The 19,962-nt window shown below is 44.4% G+C and overlaps 1 protein-coding gene across 1 annotated transcript; it reads left to right on the top strand.

The window, feature by feature from the left end:
* Positions 1 to 14,859: 14,859 nt before the first annotated feature.
* rgs9a (regulator of G protein signaling 9a) lies at positions 14,860 to 19,960 on the top strand. The gene is made up of 16 exons (XM_037256261.1): positions 14,860 to 15,019; positions 15,236 to 15,332; positions 15,839 to 15,889; positions 15,970 to 16,076; positions 16,646 to 16,697; positions 16,768 to 16,826; positions 17,102 to 17,178; positions 17,255 to 17,336; positions 17,411 to 17,473; positions 18,297 to 18,326; positions 18,418 to 18,479; positions 18,638 to 18,751; positions 18,822 to 18,937; positions 19,059 to 19,146; positions 19,217 to 19,438; positions 19,575 to 19,960. The coding sequence occupies exons 1-16, from the start codon at positions 14,954 to 14,956 to the stop codon at positions 19,729 to 19,731; spliced, it is 1,443 nt and encodes a 480-aa protein (XP_037112156.1). The 5' UTR covers positions 14,860 to 14,953; the 3' UTR covers positions 19,732 to 19,960.
* The last annotated feature ends 2 nt before the right edge of the window (positions 19,961 to 19,962 follow it).

Genomic DNA, 19,962 nt, shown 5'->3' on the forward strand with positions numbered 1-19,962 from the left:
GTGGGCGGGGCAATGAGAATGAAATCCGATTGGTTGGAAAGGGGGCGCGGTGATGCAGACGAGGGGTCCTGTGATCGGTGGGATGTAAAGTGGTCGTGGCGTCGTAGATTTGAAATGCTGCCTTCCGATTGGCTGATGGATAAGTGGGCGTGGTCAGGCCATTTCAGTTGCGCTGTGATTGGTCAGACTGAATTTGGGCAGAGGTAGGAGGCGGGCAAAGTGGCACTTAGGTTTTTGAAGTTTTCAGTCTTGAGATGAGCGTTGGTTGCCCTTGTGTCACTGCCAAAGTCACGAGTCTTTGGTCGAGTGGTTAACGTCATTGCCTCTGACACGATGGGAATAGTGTTCGAGACCAGCCCTTGGGCTGTACTTTGTCAATTTTCTCTCACTTCTGCATAAAGATTGTGACTCTTATTTTTCATTTATTTTTTTTCCTTTCGCTTGTTTAATACTGCTTCATGATTCGCTGAGGTCTCAGGAAGTGGGCGGGGCAATGAGAATGAAATCCGATTGGTTGGAAAGGGGGCGTGGTGATGCAGACGAGGGGTCCTGTGATCGGTGGGATGTGAAGTAGGCGTGGCGTCGTCAATTTAAAATTGCCTTCCGATTGGCTGTTGGAAAAGTGGACGTGGTCAGGGCCATTTCAGCTGCGCTGTGATTGGTCAGACTGAATTTGGGCAGAGGTAGGAGGCGGGCAAAGTGGCACTTAGGTTTTTGAAGGGTTTTCAGTCTTGAGATGAGCGTTGGTTGCCCTTGTGTCACTGCCAAAGTCACGAGTCTTTGGTCGAGTGGTTAACGTCATTGCCTCTGACACGATGGGAATAGTGTTCGAAACCTCCCCTTGGCGATGGCGGGTGTGGCACTTTTCACTTTCAGTTCCATGATTTTTCCCTAATGCGGTGGCCTGTCACGTGGTACGCGAGTGTGCAAAGCGCCATTGGACGAGCAGGCGAGGAAGATTTGAATTGGCGGATGTGACGTCATGAATTGGGGACGGTGTGTGCTCAAGGGAAGTTGTCATATCTGTGTGCGACACGCGAGCGGTTTCTCAGGTCAGCTCGCATGCTAGTAAATGTTTGTCGTTCATTGGCGTTTGTCACGACGGACGCCTTGTTTGTTTTTTGCAGGATTCAAGGCGAGTTATGAAATACAGGCGCCACCGACCGTGCGGCGGTTTCTCGGGTAAGCTAGTATGCTATCAAATGTTTGTCGTTCATTGCCGTTTCTCACGACGGACGCCTTGTTTGCTGCAAGATTTTCACACTCGTCACGGCTTAGCGAGCAGGCTAGCAAATGTTTATCGTTTATTCTCACGACGGACGCCTTGTTTGTTTTTTGCAGGATTCAAGGCGAGTTATCAAATACAGGCGCCACCGACCGTGCGGCGGTTTCTCGGGTAAGCTAGTATGCTATCAAATGTTTGTCGTTCATTGCCGTTTCTCACGACGGACGCCTTGTTTGATGACAGATTTTCACACTCGTCACGGCGTAGCGAGCAGGCTAGCAAATGTTTATCGTTTATTCTCACGACGGACGCCTTGTTTGTTTTTTGCAGGATTCAAGGCGAGTTGTCAAATACAGGCGCCACCGACCGTGCGGCGGTTTCTCGGGTAAGCTAGTATGCTATCGAATGTTTGTCGTTCATTGCCGTTTCTCACGACGGACGCCTTGTGTGATGCAAGATTTTCACACGGCCACCGCAACTGTTGTTTTGCCGCGACAGTATTTCAAATCTCTTTGGCGTTTTGTTCCGTCAAATTAACAATGTTGCATTACATATAGTGTGCTATTTCCGTGTTATGCAAACTGACTGTGACGAATCTGTTACGTCATGTTTAAATCTATTCCAAGATGGCGCCCGCCCGCAACAAACATTTGCGAGCGTGATTTTCTCCCGTTTTGGACGACTGCTCGATTCATGCCGCCATTTCTGAGTGAGTTGATGGATGATAAAATCAAAATATTATAATTTGGATACTTTTGTCATTATTATAACTCATTACAATATACTGATAATTGTATACATATTTTAAGTATAAAACTGTAGTTGATATGTATAATTGTTGCAAAAATATCATGCCATTGCCACTCTACTCAATGTCTACAAGTGTTGCAATAATTTGTTTGTGTTTTGTAGCGCTCATAAAGGCCTCCCAGCCAGCACCCTTCTATACAAAGCAAGCAGGAGGCTCCTGAGGAAGAGTAGTCCCAAATCAGGTGAAAGCCCGTTGGTGTAAAGTTTCAGCTGACTGTAAATGTGATCACTTTTACCAATTGCACCATTTGTACTTTTCAAGTTTTTTTTGTATGGAACCAGTGAGCAGGGTGACGCCGGTGAGAAGTTACACCATGGAACTCCCTGACGCAGAGCTGTGCTTTACCATTAGCCAGACCAGGCAACTGCCTGGGGCAAGGCCACTAGGGGGCTCTCTTATTTATCCATTTTTACATTTGGCACTTGTCCCTTGTATTCTTGCACTCTCGTACGCTGCTGTGACAAGTAAATTTCCCTGTTGTGGAATAAAGTTCTATCAATCAATTGTTTGTATTGTAGTGTTTGTATTGTATGGTGTATTGCATTGTATTGTTTGTATTTGTATGGTATGGTGTTTGTATGGTATGGTGTTTGTATGGTATGGCATTGTACTTTATAGTATTGGACTGTATGGTATTGTTTGCATTGTACTGTATGTATTGTAGTGTTTGTATTGTATATATTGTAGTGTTTGCCATTGTATGGCGTGTTTTGTTTGTAGTGTTTGTATTGTATGGCGTGTTTTGTCGCTTGTACTGTTTGCCATTGTATGGCGTGTTTTGTCGCTTGTACTGTCTGCCATTGCATGGCGCCTTTTGTCGCTTGTACTGTCTGCCATTGCATGGCGCCTTTTGTCGTTTGTACTGTCTGCCATTGCATGGCGTCTTTTGTCGTTTGTACTGTCTGCCATTGCATGGCGCCTTTTGTCGCTTGTACTGTCTGCCATTGCATGGCGTCTTTTGTCGCTTGTACTGTCTGCCATTGCATGGCGTCTTTTGTCGCTTGTACTGTCTGCCATTGCATGGCGTCTTTTGTCGTTTGTACTGTCTGCCATTGCATGGCGTCTTTTGTCGTTTGTACTGTCTGCCATTGCATGGCGTCTTTTGTCGCTTGTACTGTTAGCCATTGCATGGCGTCTTGTCGTTTGTACTGTCTGCCATTGCATGGCGTCTTTTGTCGTTTGTACTGTCTGCCATTGCATGGCGCCTTTTGTCGTTTGTACTGTCTGCCATTGCATGGCGTCTTTTGTCGCTTGTACTGTCTGCCATTGCATGGCGTCTTGTCGTTTGTACTGTCTGCCATTGCATGGCGTCTTTTGTCGTTTGTACTGTCTGCCATTGCATGGCGCCTTTTGTCGTTTGTACTGTCTGCCATTGCATGGCGTCTTTTGTCGTTTGTACTGTCTGCCATTGCATGGCGCCTTTTGTCGCTTGTACTGTCTGCCATTGCATGGCGTCTTTTGTCGCTTGTACTGTCTGCCATTGCATGGCGTCTTTTGTCGCTTGTACTGTCTGCCATTGCATGGCGTCTTTTGTCGCTTGTACTGTCTGCCATTGCATGGCGTCTTTTGTCGTTTGTACTGTCTGCCATTGCATGGCGTCTTTTGTCGTTTGTACTGTCTGCCATTGCATGGCGTCTTGTCGTTTGTACTGTCTGCCATTGCATGGCGTCTTTTGTCGTTTGTACTGTCTGCCATTGCATGGCGCCTTTTGTCGTTTGTACTGTCTGCCATTGCATGGCGTCTTTTGTCGCTTGTACTGTCTGCCATTGCATGGCGTCTTGTCGTTTGTACTGTCTGCCATTGCATGGCGTCTTTTGTCGTTTGTACTGTCTGCCATTGCATGGCGTCTTTTGTCGTTTGTACTGTCTGCCATTGCATGGCGTCTTTTGTCGTTTGTACTGTTAGCCATTGCATGGCGTCTTTTGTCGTTTGTACTGTCTGCCATTGCATGGCGTCTTGTCGTTTGTACTGTTAGCCATTGCATGGCGTCTTTTGTCGCTTGTACTGTTAGCCATTGCATGGCGTCTTGTCGTTTGTACTGTCTGCCATTGTATGGCGTCTTTTGTCGCTTGTACTGTTAGCCATTGTATGGCGTCTTTTGTCGCTTGTACTGTCTGCCATTGCATGGCGTCTTTTGTCGCTTGTACTGTTAGCCATTGCATGGCGTCTTGTCGTTTGTACTGTCTGCCATTGCATGGCGTCTTTTGTCGCTTGTACTGTCTGCCATTGCATGGCGTCTTTTGTCGCTTGTACTGTTAGCCATTGCATGGCGTCTTTTGTCGCTTGTACTGTTAGCCATTGCATGGCGTCTTGTCGTTTGTACTGTTTGCCATTGCATGGCGTCTTTTGTCGTTTGTACTGTCTGCCATTGCATGGCGTCTTGTCGTTTGTACTGTCTGCCATTGCATGGCGTCTTTTGTCGCTTGTACTGTCTGCCATTGCATGGCGTCTTTTGTCGCTTGTACTGTCTGCCATTGCATGGCGTCTTTTGTCGTTTGTACTGTCTGCCATTGCATGGCGTCTTTTGTCGCTTGTACTGTCTGCCATTGCATGGCGTCTTTTGTCGTTTGTACTGTCTGCCATTCCATGGCGTCTTGTCGTTTGTACTGTCTGCCATTGCATGGCGTCTTTTGTCGCTTGTACTGTCTGCCATTGCATGGCGTCTTTTGTCGCTTGTACTGTCTGCCATTGCATGGCGTCTTTTGTCGCTTGTACTGTCTGCCATTGCATGGCGTCTTTTGTCGTTTGTACTGTCAGCCATTGCATGGCGTCTTTTGTCGTTTGTACTGTCTGCCATTGCATGGCGTCTTTTGTTGCTTGTACTGTCAGCCATTGCATGGCGTCTTGTCGTTTGTACTGTCTGCCATTGCATGGCGTCTTTTGTCGCTTGTACTGTCTGCCATTGCATGGCGTCTTTTGTCGCTTGTACTGTCTGCCATTGCATGGCGTCTTTTGTCGCTTGTACTGTCTGCCATTGCATGGCGTCTTTTGTCGCTTGTACTGTTAGCCATTGCATGGCGTCTTGTCGTTTGTACTGTTTGCCATTGCGTGGAATGCGTGGTTTGCGTGGTTTGCGTGGTATTGTTTTGCACTGCACGGTAATGTGTGGAATGCGTGGAATGCGTGGAATGTGTGGAATGTGTGGAATGCGTGGAATGCGTGGTTTGCGTGGTATTGTTTTGCACTGCACGGTAATGTGTGGAATGCGTGGAATGTGTGGAATGTGTGGAATGCGTGGAATGCGTGTTTGCATGGTATTGTTTTGCACTGCACGGTAATGTGTGGAATGCGTGGAATGTGTGGAATGTGTGGAATGCGTGGAATGCGTGGTTTGCGTGGTATTGTTTTGCACTGCACGGTAATGTGTGGAATGCGTGGTATTGTTTTGCACTGCACGCACTGCACGGTATTGTGTGGAGGCCGGCTGTCCATTTTTCTGTTAATTCATGTGACTGCTTAGTCTTTATTCAAGGCTAATTTAGATCAAAATAATTACAACAGTTTTGTGATGGCTTTGTCTTTATTAAACATATAAACGAAATACAATCAACAGATACTTTCAAGTTTCAATTCAATGGCAAACCGTACAAGCGACAAAAGACGCCATGCAATGGCAGACAGTACAAACGACAAGACGTCATGCAATGGCAAACCGTACAAGCGACAAAAGACGCCATGCAATGGCAGACAGTACAAACGACAAGACGCCATGCAATGGCTAACAGTACAAGCGACAAAAGACGCCATGCAATGGCTAACAGTACAAGCGACAAAAGACGCCATGCAATGGCTGACAGTACAAACGACAAAAGACGCCATGCAATGGCAGACAGTACAAACGACAAAAGACGCCATGCAATGGCAGACAGTACAAGCGACAAAAGACGCCATGCAATGGCAGACAGTACAAGCGACAAGAGACGCCATGCAATGGCAGACAGTACAAACGACAAGACGCCATGCAATGGCTAACAGTACAAGCGACAAAAGACGCCATGCAATGGCTAACAGTACAAGCGACAAAAGACGCCATGCAATGGCAGACAGTACAAACGACAAGACGCCATGCAATGGCTAACAGTACAAGCGACAAAAGACGCCATGCAATGGCTAACAGTACAAGCGACAAAAGACGCCATGCAATGGCAGACAGTACAAACGACAAGACGCCATGCAATGGCTAACAGTACAAGCGACAAAAGACGCCATGCAATGGCAGACAGTACAAACGACAAGACGCCATGCAATGGCTAACAGTACAAGCGACAAAAGACGCCATACAATGGCAGACAGTACAAACGACAAGACGCCATGCAATGGCTAACAGTACAAACGACAAGACGCCATGCAATGGCTAACAGTACAAGCGACAAAAGACGCCATGCAATGGCTAACAGTACAAGCGACAAAAGACGCCATGCAATGGCAGACAGTACAAACGACAAGACGCCATGCAATGGCTAACAGTACAAGCGACAAAAGACGCCATGCAATGGCTAACAGTACAAGCGACAAAAGACGCCATGCAATGGCTAACAGTACAAGCGACAAAAGACGCCATGCAATGGCTGACAGTACAAACGACAAGACGCCATGCAATGGCTAACAGTACAAGCGACAAAAGACGCCATGCAATGGCAGACAGTACAAACGACAAGACGCCATGCAATGGCTAACAGTACAAACGACAAAAGACGCCATGCAATGGCTAACAGTACAAGCGACAAAAGACGCCATGCAATGGCAGACAGTACAAACGACAAGACGCCATGCAATGGCTAACAGTACAAGCGACAAAAGACGCCATGCAATGGCTAACAGTACAAGCGACAAAAGACGCCATGCAATGGCTGACAGTACAAACGACAAAAGACGCCATGCAATGGCAGACAGTACAAACGACAAAAGACGCCATGCAATGGCAGACAGTACAAGCGACAAAAGACGCCATGCAATGGCAGACAGTACAAGCGACAAGAGACGCCATGCAATGGCAGACAGTACAAACGACAAGACGCCATGCAATGGCTAACAGTACAAGCGACAAAAGACGCCATGCAATGGCTAACAGTACAAGCGACAAAAGACGCCATGCAATGGCAGACAGTACAAACGACAAGACGCCATGCAATGGCTAACAGTACAAGCGACAAAAGACGCCATGCAATGGCTAACAGTACAAGCGACAAAAGACGCCATGCAATGGCTGACAGTACAAACGACAAGACGCCATGCAATGGCTGACAGTACAAACGACAAAAGACGCCATGCAATGGCAGACAGTACAAACGACAAAAGACGCCATGCAATGGCAGACAGTACAAACGACAAAAGACGCCATGCAATGGCTGACAGTACAAACGACAAAAGGCGCCATGCAATGGCAGACAGTACAAACGACAAAAGACGCCATGCAATGGCAGACAGTACAAGCGACAAAAGACGCCATGCAATGGCAGACAGTACAAGCGACAAAAGACGCCATGCAATGGCAGACAGTACAAGCGACAAAAGACGCCATGCAATGGCAGACAGTACAAGCGACAAAAGACGCCATGCAATGGCAGACAGTACAAGCGACAAAAGACGCCATGCAATGGCAGACAGTACAAACGACAAGACGCCATGCAATGGCAGACAGTACAAGCGACAAAAGACGCCATGCAATGGCAGACAGTACAAGCGACAAAAGACGCCATGCAATGGCAGACAGTACAAGCGACAAAAGACGCCATGCAATGGCAGACAGTACAAGCGACAAAAGACGCCATGCAATGGCAGACAGTACAAGCGACAAAAGACGCCATGCAATGGCAGACAGTACAAGCGACAAAAGACGCCATGCAATGGCAGACAGTACAAGCGACAAAAGACGCCATGCAATGGCAGACAGTACAAGCGACAAAAGACGCCATGCAATGGCAGACAGTACAAACGACAAGACGCCATGCAATGGCAGACAGTACAAACGACAAGACGCCATGCAATGGCAGACAGTACAAGCGACAAAAGACGCCATGCAATGGCAGACAGTACAAGCGACAAAAGACGCCATGCAATGGCAGACAGTACAAGCGACAAAAGACGCCATGCAATGGCAGACAGTACAAACGACAAAAGACGCCATGCAATGGCAAACGACAAGACGCCATGCAATGGCTAACAGTACAAACGACAAGACGCCATGCAATGGCAAACAGTACAAGCGACAAAAGACGCCATGCAATGGCAGACAGTACAAGCGACAAAAGACGCCATGCAATGGCAGACAGTACAAACGACAAGACGCCATGCAATGGCAGACAGTACAAACGACAAAAGACGCCATGCAATGGCAGACAGTACAAGCGACAAAAGACGCCATGCAATGGCAGACAGTACAAGCGACAAAAGACGCCATGCAATGGCAGACAGTACAAACGACAAGACGCCATGCAATGGCAGACAGTACAAACGACAAAAGACGCCATGCAATGGCAGACAGTACAAGCGACAAAGGACGCCATGCAATGGCAGACAGTACAAGCGACAAAAGACGCCATGCAATGGCAGACAGTACAAGCGACAAAAGCCGGCATGCAATGGCAGACAGTACAAACGACAAAAGACGCCATGCAATGGCAGACAGTACAAACGACAAAAGACGCCATGCAATGGCAAACAGTACAAACGACAAGACGCCATGCAATGGCTAACAGTACAAGCGACAAAAGACGCCATGCAATGGCAGACAGTACAAGCGACAAAAGACGCCATGCAATGGCAGACAGTACAAGCGACAAAAGACGCCATGCAATGGCAGACAGTACAAGCGACAAAAGACGCCATGCAATGGCAGACAGTACAAACGACAAGACGCCATGCAATGGCTGACAGTACAAGCAACAAAAGACGCCATGCAATGGCAGACAGTACAAACGACAAAAGACGCCATGCAATGGCTGACAGTACAAACGACAAAAGACGCCATGCAATGGCAGACAGTACAAGCGACAAAAGACGCCATGCAATGGCAGACAGTACAAGCGACAAAAGACGCCATGCAATGGCAGACAGTACAAGCGACAAAAGACGCCATGCAATGGCAGACAGTACAAACGACAAGACGCCATGGAATGGCAGACAGTACAAACGACAAAAGACGCCATGCAATGGCAGACAGTACAAGCGACAAAAGACGCCATGCAATGGCAGACAGTACAAACGACAAAAGACGCCATGCAATGGCAGACAGTACAAGCGACAAAAGACGCCATGCAATGGCAGACAGTACAAGCGACAAAAGACGCCATGCAATGGCAGACAGTACAAACGACAAGACGCCATGCAATGGCAGACAGTACAAACGACAAAAGACGCCATGCAATGGCAAACAGTACAAACGACAAGACGCCATGCAATGGCTAACAGTACAAGCGACAAAAGACGCCATGCAATGGCTAACAGTACAAGCGACAAAAGACGCCATGCAATGGCAGACAGTACAAGCGACAAAAGACGCCATGCAATGGCAGACAGTACAAACGACAAGACGCCATGCAATGGCTAACAGTACAAGCGACAAAAGACGCCATGCAATGGCAGACAGTACAAGCGACAAAAGACGCCATACAATGGCTAACAGTACAAGCGACAAAAGACGCCATACAATGGCAGACAGTACAAACGACAAGACGCCATGCAATGGCTAACAGTACAAGCGACAAAAGACGCCATGCAATGGCTAACAGTACAAACGACAAGACGCCATGCAATGGCAGACAGTACAAACGACAAAAGACGCCATGCAATGGCTAACAGTACAAACGACAAAAGACGCCATGCAATGGCAGACAGTACAAACGACAAAAGACGCCATGCAATGGCAGACAGTACAAACGACAAAAGACGCCATGCAATGGCAGACAGTACAAACGACAAGACGCCATGCAATGGCAGACAGTACAAGCGACAAAAGACGCCATGCAATGGCAGACAGTACAAACGACAAAAGGCGCCATGCAATGGCAGACAGTACAAACGACAAAAGACGCCATGCAATGGCAGACAGTACAAACGACAAGACGCCATGCAATGGCAGACAGTACAAACGACAAAAGACGCCATGCAATGGCAGACAGTACAAACGACAAAAGACGCCATGCAATGGCAGACAGTACAAGCGACAAAAGACGCCATGCAATGGCAGACAGTACAAGCGACAAAAGACGCCATGCAATGGCAGACAGTACAAGCGACAAAAGACGCCATGCAATGGCAGACAGTACAAGCGACAAAAGGCGCCATGCAATGGCAGACAGTACAAACGACAAAAGACGCCATGCAATGGCAGACAGTACAAACGACAAAAGGCGCCATGCAATGGCAGACAGTACAAACGACAAAAGACGCCATGCAATGGCAGACAGTACAAACGACAAGACGCCATGCAATGGCAGACAGTACAAGCGACAAAAGACGCCATGCAATGGCAGACAGTACAAACGACAAAAGGCGCCATGCAATGGCAGACAGTACAAACGACAAAAGACGCCATGCAATGGCAGACAGTACAAACGACAAGACGCCATGCAATGGCTAACAGTACAAGCGACAAAAGACGCCATGCAATGGCAGACAGTACAAACGACAAAAGACGCCATGCAATGGCAGACAGTACAAACGACAAAAGACGCCATGCAATGGCAGACAGTACAAGCGACAAAAGACGCCATGCAATGGCAGACAGTACAAGCGACAAAAGACGCCATGCAATGGCAGACAGTACAAGCGACAAAAGGCGCCATGCAATGGCAGACAGTACAAACGACAAAAGACGCCATGCAATGGCAGACAGTACAAACGACAAAAGGCGCCATGCAATGGCAGACAGTACAAGCGACAAAAGGCGCCATGCAATGGCAGACAGTACAAGCGACAAAACACGCCATACAATGGCAAACAGTACAAGCGACAAAACACGCCATACAATACAAACACTACAAACAAAACACGCCATACAATGGCAAACACTACAATATATACAATACAAACACTACAATACATACAGTACAATGCAAACAATACCATACAGTCCAATACTATAAAGTACAATGCCATACCATACAAACACCATACCATACAAACACCATACCATACAAATACAAACAATACAATGCAATACACCATACAATACAAACACTACAATACAAACAATTGATTGATAGAACTTTATTCCACAACAGGGAAATTTACTTGTCACAGCAGCGTACGAGAGTGCAAGAATACAAGGGACAAGTGCCAAATGTAAAAATGGATAAATAAGAGAGCCCCCTAGTGGCCTTGCCCCAGGCAGTTGCCTGGTCTGGCTAATGGTAAGCACAGCTCTGCGTCAGGGAGTTCCATGGTGTAACTTCTCACCGGCGTCACCCTGCTCACTGGTTCCATACAAAAAAAACTTGAAAAGTACAAATGGTGCAATTGGTAAAAGTGATCACATTTACAGTCAGCTGAAACTTTACACCAACGGGCTTTCACCTGATTTGGGACTACTCTTCCTCAGGAGCCTCCTGCTTGCTTTGTATAGAAGGGTGCTGGCTGGGAGGCCTTTATGAGCGCTACAAAACACAAACAAATTATTGCAACACTTGTAGACATTGAGTAGAGTGGCAATGGCATGATATTTTTGCAACAATTATACATATCAACTACAGTTTTATACTTAAAATATGTATACAATTATCAGTATATTGTAATGAGTTATAATAATGACAAAAGTATCCAAATTATAATATTTTGATTTTATCATCCATCAACTCACTCAGAAATGGCGGCATGAATCGAGCAGTCGTCCAAAACGGGAGAAAATCACGCTCGCAAATGTTTGTTGCGGGCGGGCGCCATCTTGGAATAGATTTAAACATGACGTAACAGATTCGTCACAGTCAGTTTGCATAACACGGAAATAGCACACTATATGTAATGCAACATTGTTAATTTGACGGAACAAAACGCCAAAGAGATTTGAAATACTGTCGCGGCAAAACAACAGTTGCGGTGGCCGTGTGAAAATCTTGCATCACACAAGGCGTCCGTCGTGAGAAACGGCAATGAACGACAAACATTCGATAGCATACTAGCTTACCCGAGAAACCGCCGCACGGTCGGTGGCGCCTGTATTTGACAACTCGCCTTGAATCCTGCAAAAAACAAACAAGGCGTCCGTCGTGAGAATAAACGATAAACATTTGCTAGCCTGCTCGCTACGCCGTGACGAGTGTGAAAATCTGTCATCAAACAAGGCGTCCGTCGTGAGAAACGGCAATGAACGACAAACATTTGATAGCATACTAGCTTACCCGAGAAACCGCCGCACGGTCGGTGGCGCCTGTATTTGATAACTCGCCTTGAATCCTGCAAAAAACAAACAAGGCGTCCGTCGTGAGAATAAACGATAAACATTTGCTAGCCTGCTCGCTAAGCCGTGACGAGTGTGAAAATCTTGCAGCAAACAAGGCGTCCGTCGTGAGAAACGGCAATGAACGACAAACATTTGATAGCATACTAGCTTACCCGAGAAACCGCCGCACGGTCGGTGGCGCCTGTATTTCATAACTCGCCTTGAATCCTGCAAAAAACAAACAAGGCGTCCGTCGTGACAAACGCCAATGAACGACAAACATTTACTAGCATGCGAGCTGACCTGAGAAACCGCTCGCGTGTCGCACACAGATATGACAACTTCCCTTGAGCACACACCGTCCCCAATTCATGACGTCACATCCGCCAATTCAAATCTTCCTCGCCTGCTCGTCCAATGGCGCTTTGCACACTCGCGTACCACGTGACAGGCCACCGCATTAGGGAAAAATCATGGAACTGAAAGTGAAAAGTGCCACACCCGCCATCGCCAAGGGGAGGTTTCGAACACTATTCCCATCGTGTCAGAGGCAATGACGTTAACCACTCGACCAAAGACTCGTGACTTTGGCAGTGACACAAGGGCAACCAACGCTCATCTCAAGACTGAAAACCCTTCAAAAACCTAAGTGCCACTTTGCCCGCCTCCTACCTCTGCCCAAATTCAGTCTGACCAATCACAGCGCAGCTGAAATGGCCCTGACCACGTCCACTTTTCCAACAGCCAATCGGAAGGCAATTTTAAATTGACGACGCCACGCCTACTTCACATCCCACCGATCACAGGACCCCTCGTCTGCATCACCACGCCCCCTTTCCAACCAATCGGATTTCATTCTCATTGCCCCGCCCACTTCCTGAGACCTCAGCGAATCATGAAGCAGTATTAAACAAGCGAAAGGAAAAAAATAAATGAAAAATAAGAGTCACAATCTTTATGCAGAAGTGAGAGAAAATTGACAAAGTACAGCCCAAGGGCTGGTCTCGAACACTATTACCATCGTGTCAGAGGCAATGACGTTAACCACTCGACCAAAGACTCGTGACTTTGGCAGTGACACAAGTGCAAGCAACGCTCACCTCAAGACTGAAACCTGCCTTCAAAAACCTAAGTGCCAATTTGCCCGCCTCCTACCTCTGCCCAAATTCAGTCTGACCAATCACAGCGCAACTGAAAGGGGCCTGACCACGCCCACTTATCCATCAGCCAATCGGAAGGCAGCATTTCAAATCTACGACGCCACGACCACTTTACATCCCACCGATCACAGGACCCCTCGTCTGCATCACCGCGCCCCCTTTCCAACCAATCGGATTTCATTCTCATTGCCCCGCCCACTTCCTGAGACCTCAGCGAATCATGAAGCAGTATTAAACAAGCGAACGGAAAAAAATTAATGAAAAATAAGAGTCACAATCTTTATGCAGAAGTGAGAGAAAATTGACAAAGTACAGCCCAAGGGCTGGTCTCGAACACTATTCCCATCGTGTAAGAGGCAATGACGTTAACCACTCGACCAAAGACTCGTGACTACAGTAGTGACAAAAGAGCAACCGATGCTCACCTCAAGACTGAAAACCAGACTGAAGTGAATGCCAAAATACAAAATGCCGAAAAAGTCGAATCAAAGTTAGCAGACGTAATTCACGGTAATTGGGTCCTTTGTTGCTGTAATGCTTGGGAAAGTTTAGGTCAGTGGAAGGCTTTAAGAGGCGCAAAGCCAACACCTCAAGTCAGAGATGGGCACTTTTGACGGAAGCTTTTAGAAGCGTTTTAAGCTATAAAGTCCTTGAAACCAAATAAATTGCACTTGAGCCGCGAGTGTCACACGCCGGCGTCATTTTCCCGCTAATACCTGAACTAAATACCCCCGCCTGCTCGCTTAAATACAAGACCGGTAACAAGAGGCAGGTGAGACGAATCATGGGCACACAGGAGGGGAGGGGCGAGCACACAGACACACGGACAGAAACCACGGAGATGATCGGGGACGAGCCGTGACAGTAACAAAAGTACTCAAGTAGAAGTAGTGCAGCAGTATTTTTGTCAACACACTTATCCCTATTATGCTAGTTCATCGTTTGCCTACCTATTCCACAACTTCCCACTTACCAAATTTTCTTCATTTCTCAAGTAATTCAACTCGTTTCAACATCATCCGGCAGCATTCCCCAAATAAGTTATTCATAGTTTTCGCCTTCACACGCAATTTCTCCAGAAATTGCATTTTCTAGTTGTATGATACTATGCACTATGAACCCACATTTGCAATGTGCCACATGCATGGACTTCTTTATCTCCATCAGCATCAGTGTATTTCTTAGGAATGTTCTAAGAAGCAGGAGGGATGAAGAGGCTTTCTGCGACTAATTGGTGGCTAAATCCTTCCTTGCCTTCTGTCGAACAATCCCCACACATCCCTACCACATGCAAACACTTTAAGGGTACTTTCTTCTTCATGGTTGTGAAGTTTCCACATTGGTGTCAAGGAAAGTGATTTTCTTCATCAACGACAAATATGACAATCAGAACAGCACGTCCAGACCGAGTGCAACATTTTCGACGTCTGCAGTGTCTGAAAAAGGTGAGTCATTTTTATACACATTCATTGTATCAGTTATTTATTCACTGCTTGAAATGTTTTTGTGTCATTTTTTTATAGTTAGTGCTCCAAATTACAATGAAAAAATATTTTCACAATGAATGGAATAAATTGTACAAATGTGCTTCAACAAAAGAGATCTTTTTTCATGTAAATGATGTGTCTGGCTGATTTATTACCATTATATGTCATTTACAGTTGGATACCATTGTGGTTGAGATGCAAGACCCCAAAAGTGGTCTTAAAGGCTCTGAACAAAAACTCAACGTCACCACCATTCCACATGTCATTGCTGGTAAAACACCAATGTAGAGAAGTAGGAATTAATTGAGAATTGTGAATTAACTGCCTGTTTGATCATTATCAACATTTACATACACATTTGAATTTACATTTCAATTGAATGACAATTTATTTCTATCAGTCTTTAAAAAAAAACTGGCTGAAAAGGAGTAGGTGAGTGGCAAAAGCATAATAAATGCAATTCTGGGGAAATAATTGCATTTTAAAAAGCATTTTAAAAAGCTGAGAGTGAACACAAGCTGTCACGGATGTCTAAGCTCCTACAACAGACTATATATATAAAGAAGGCCTCAATTGGATGAGCATTGCACACTTCTTTAGAAGACAAACTAGGACTTTAATCTGGTCAGAGATCAGGAGTGGAAAAGGTCAACCTATCTGGATGTTACATGGCCTCACATTGTTTTCTTTAAAGGATATATTTAGTACCTCCTGTAGATAAAATTATTAAATACATTTTGTTTGCATACTTGCAAATTATTATCGGTCTCCAAACAGGTAAAGACATCATTGCATGGATTACTAACAAGATGAAGATCACTGTAGAAGGTATATGTAATAAAAATATTTAAAGTCTGTCATTTTACAAATTTGACATATCCACCTCATATCATTAATTTGTCTTGCAGAGGCCCAGACCTTTGGAACCATGTTAGTGGCCTATGGTTACATCTATGCCCTGGAGAACCACAAGAAACTGGTCATGTGCAATGACAACAGCCTTTATCGGTTTCAGGTAGAGAAAAAAAAAAGAAGTTTGTGAGCTTGTAAAGCAGAATATGGATTTGTATGCAGAAATAGGCCATTACGAAGATACTTCTATGAGACAAACCAGTAGAATAAAAGAATCAAATACTATCCGGCTCTGTTTGGTATCGATGGCAGTACTGATGCCTGCAGGCTAAAATTGATTGATAGCACGGACAGTTCCAGTTCACAAATCCCCAGTCAGCCTCTGCCAGCCTAACCTTTGCTGCTCCATTTACAATATTTGTAAATGTGTTGTGGTTTGTGGAGTATGCGTATTTGATGCATTTAATGTATTTATAATTAATTATTATTTTTTAATTAGTTTATTATTTTTAATTAATTAGCAGTCCGTTACAGTCTATGTGGTATTGTATCTACTGTAGTTGACAGTCAAACAAACATGTCTACTTTATTACTTCAGTACATATTCTTTTACTTAAGTAAAAAAAAAAAGTATTTATTTGATCTACTTTTACCAAGAGTGTCAGTGCCAGTCAATTAGTATCTTACTGACCGAGCACCTTCTCATTTTATTCTCCATGTTTACCATTCTAGACGCCATACTTTTGGCCGACGCAAAAATGGGTTGCAGATGATACGGACTATGGTGATTATGACACTGAATTTGTCTATATATTTATATATATACATACACCTGACTCTTTTTCGTCTTTTAGCTATTTACCTGGCAAAGAGAAACATCCGCAAGCAAGGCATACTGGAACCTTACGAACAGGTAAAAAAAGCAACGTTGTCGTCCTTATTTAGGCATTAAATAGTCCATTTTGGGTCTCATTGTAATCATGGCAACTTGATTTGTGAGTTACTTGATCTTCATTTGTGAGTGAACAGGATTAAAAAAATTACAAAGTGGCCACTTGGACTTACTGCATGTCAAGAATTATTGCGCAAGCTTCTTATCGACTGTTCTTGACATTGTCATTCATGTCGTGGGTCTCTACAAAAAGCTAACATTTTTCAACTTTCTGCATTTGTTTAAAAAAAAAAAAGGCAGATTACAACCACCTGCATAAATGGCTATTCCACAAGTGGGATTTTATCGTGATGCAGGCCACCGAGCAATACAAGTACGTGTTTCCATCTTCCGACTTATTTGGTTCAATTTGTTCATAGACAAATGTGAGAATTTATTTTCTTTGTTAGAGCTGGTAGAGAGAGAAAGAAGCCAGATCGTGTTGTGTTTGATTGCCAGGAGAGAGCTTACTGGATTGTGAACAGACCACCAGTGAGTGTCTCTATATGTGTTATGTCATTTTACAAAATGTACTTTTTGTACAAATCCAATGTATTTGTGTCCAGCGTCGTACTTATAGCGCTTTGGATATTGGCCCAGACCGCCTTATTGATCCTAACACAGACGAGGTAACAGGTCAGTCTTCACTCACTCAGTTTTAAACTGTCACACCATTTGTGCTCACACTAATTTATTCACTTTGTTTTCTTTCAGGTTTCCTACTTTGATGATAAAAGCGTGACAGTTTTCTGTGTTCTAATTTAACGACAGTTGTGTTTATTCCCAACGATGTAGACGTCATTCTTCTTATTCAGTTCTCAAAATACCGTATTTTCCGCACTATAAGGCGCACCGGATTATAAGGCGCACCTTCAATGAATGGCCCATTTTAAAAGTTTGTCCATATACAAGATATATACATTTGGCCCGCGGGCCGGACTTTGGACACGCCTGCTGTAGTGGCTCAATATTGGTCCATATACACTACCGTTCAAAAGTTTGGGGTCACAAAATTGTTTGGGTGACCCCAAACTTTTGAACGGTAGTGTAAATATTATTATAATAAAATATTATGAATTAAATATTATAAATTATATCTTATATTTGTATAAGATTATATATAATCTATGAATATAAGTATACATATATATTATAAGATTTTTTACACAGAAGATTATATATATAATCTATAAATAATTATCTAAATAAATATATACACTACCGTTCAAAAGTTTGGGGTCACCCAAACAATTTTGTGACCCCAAACTTTTGAACGGTAGTGTATAAGGCGCACCTGATTATAAGGCGCACTGTCAGCTTTGAGAAAATTGGAAGTTTTTAGGTGCGCCTAATAGTGCGGAAAATACGGTAGTAGTTTTTGTTATTACTCAAAACACTGTGTTTCATCAGAGAACAAATTAAAATGAAGGTTTTCCTTTGTGTTTCTTTCAGAAAATCACATTTGACCAATACAGACGCATGGTAAGAAGTGGCTGTCAAACATGGACGCAAAAACTTTGTGTCTGTGTTATAGTTTGTCAAACGCCAAATGAAATTTTGTCTTTTACTCTAGAACATGTTCTACCAGCAAGCTATCATGAGGTCAAAAGTCAAATCCAGTGTGTCGCTTGGGGCGTAAGTTGAAATTGATTATCTTGGAAGTACCCTATAAGTTTTAATTACATCCCGTCATTCCCACCATCAGGAGACGGATTTGTTTATCGTTACAGTGCCATATATACGTATATGATCAGTTTTTAAATGTACTCTTCCTAATAATTGTGTCCCGACAGATTGGTTAAGTATATTACAACCTACAAAAACCATGATCCCTTCCTGGCACCTTGCCTACCCAGCAACCCCTGGCAGACAGACAATGACTCTTACTGGAATCTCAATATGAGAAGGTCAGAGCAATACAGGATAAAAAAATAAAAGAGCATAGTGTCGAGATTCTCATGCATGTATTGTAAACAGGGTTGATGTTCCGACAAAAATGCGAGTGGAGCGTTGGTCCTTCAGCTTGTTTGAATTACTGACTGATCTGCGAGGCAGGGACGACTTCAAGATCTTCCTAAAGAAGGAGTTTAGTGGTATGTTTTTTTTTTTTTCAATATTATTTTCTGACTGAGCATTTTTCATTTGCTTCCTGACTGTATTTCACCATTTTGGTCACATTTGATTATGTATTACTCATAATTCTGTTTATTCTAGGGGAGAATTTAGCCTTCTGGGAAGCAGCTGAGGAGCTCAAGTGGGGAACTGCAGCTTCCATGTCAACCAAAGCTGAGACCATCTTTAAGTAAGTCAAAAACATGCATTTTGGAAGGCAAGTTAGACAACATAATTCTTCTTTTTTTTTTTTTTTCCAGGGCTTTTCTGGCCCCTGGCGCCCCCCGCTGGATCAACATTGATGGCAGGACTATGGGTCTGACAGTGAAAGGCCTGGACCATCCTCACCGCTATGTGCTGGAGGCTGCACAAACACATGTCTTCTTGCTCATGAAAAAGGATACCTTCTTCCGTTACCTCAAGTCACCAGTGTACAAGGACATTCAGAAGAAGGCATTGAACCCTGAGCCTCATAACTTCAGGTTAGTGACTAAAGTACTAATCACATTCTGTTTCATCTTACCTGGAGTTGAACAGAAACCTTGAACATGTCAAGAAGAATATCATCCAGTTCAAAAAGTCAGTTGGTAACAGTCATCTCTTTCTTTGTCATTGTAGTCAAGCCCAGTTGGAGCAAAACGCTCAGAATCGAAGCCCGGGTATCCATCCCATCATCCTTTGGAAGCAAGAAGAAGAGGAAAAGGCAAAGGCTGCTGCTGCCTCTGCCCCTGTCGATGTCAAAGCCATGATGAGTAAAATTGACAGAAAGAAGTAAAAGTTGGTTGCACGAGTAGAACGGATACATAAATCATTTCTATTATATTCTAAGACATAACCTTATTTGTAATCGCATTAGCTGCCTATTTAGTTGGACAACACATCTGGTGTTGTAGAAATAAATGCTACATTTAATCTTCTATCAGTCCCGTCAAATATTTTTGGGCTGTCTGGATGTTTTAAGGTACGTTTTCTTGGTAGTATACATATATATATAAATATAATATAT

The sequence above is a fragment of the Syngnathus acus genome, chromosome 8 (assembly GCF_901709675.1).
Source record: "Syngnathus acus chromosome 8, fSynAcu1.2, whole genome shotgun sequence".
Classification (NCBI taxonomy): Eukaryota; Metazoa; Chordata; class Actinopteri; order Syngnathiformes; family Syngnathidae; genus Syngnathus; species Syngnathus acus.

Excerpts from the sequence above, each read along its gene's own strand:
- rgs9a (XM_037256261.1), top strand. The coding sequence starts at position 14,954 with ATGACAATCAGAACAGCACGTCCAGACCGAGTGCAACATTTTCGACGT. Across the intron at positions 18,327-18,417 it reads TTGACCAATACAGACGCATG|AACATGTTCTACCAGCAAGC; the intron begins GTAAGAAGTGGC and ends CTTTTACTCTAG. Across the intron at positions 18,480-18,637 it reads TCCAGTGTGTCGCTTGGGGC|ATTGGTTAAGTATATTACAA; the intron begins GTAAGTTGAAAT and ends GTGTCCCGACAG.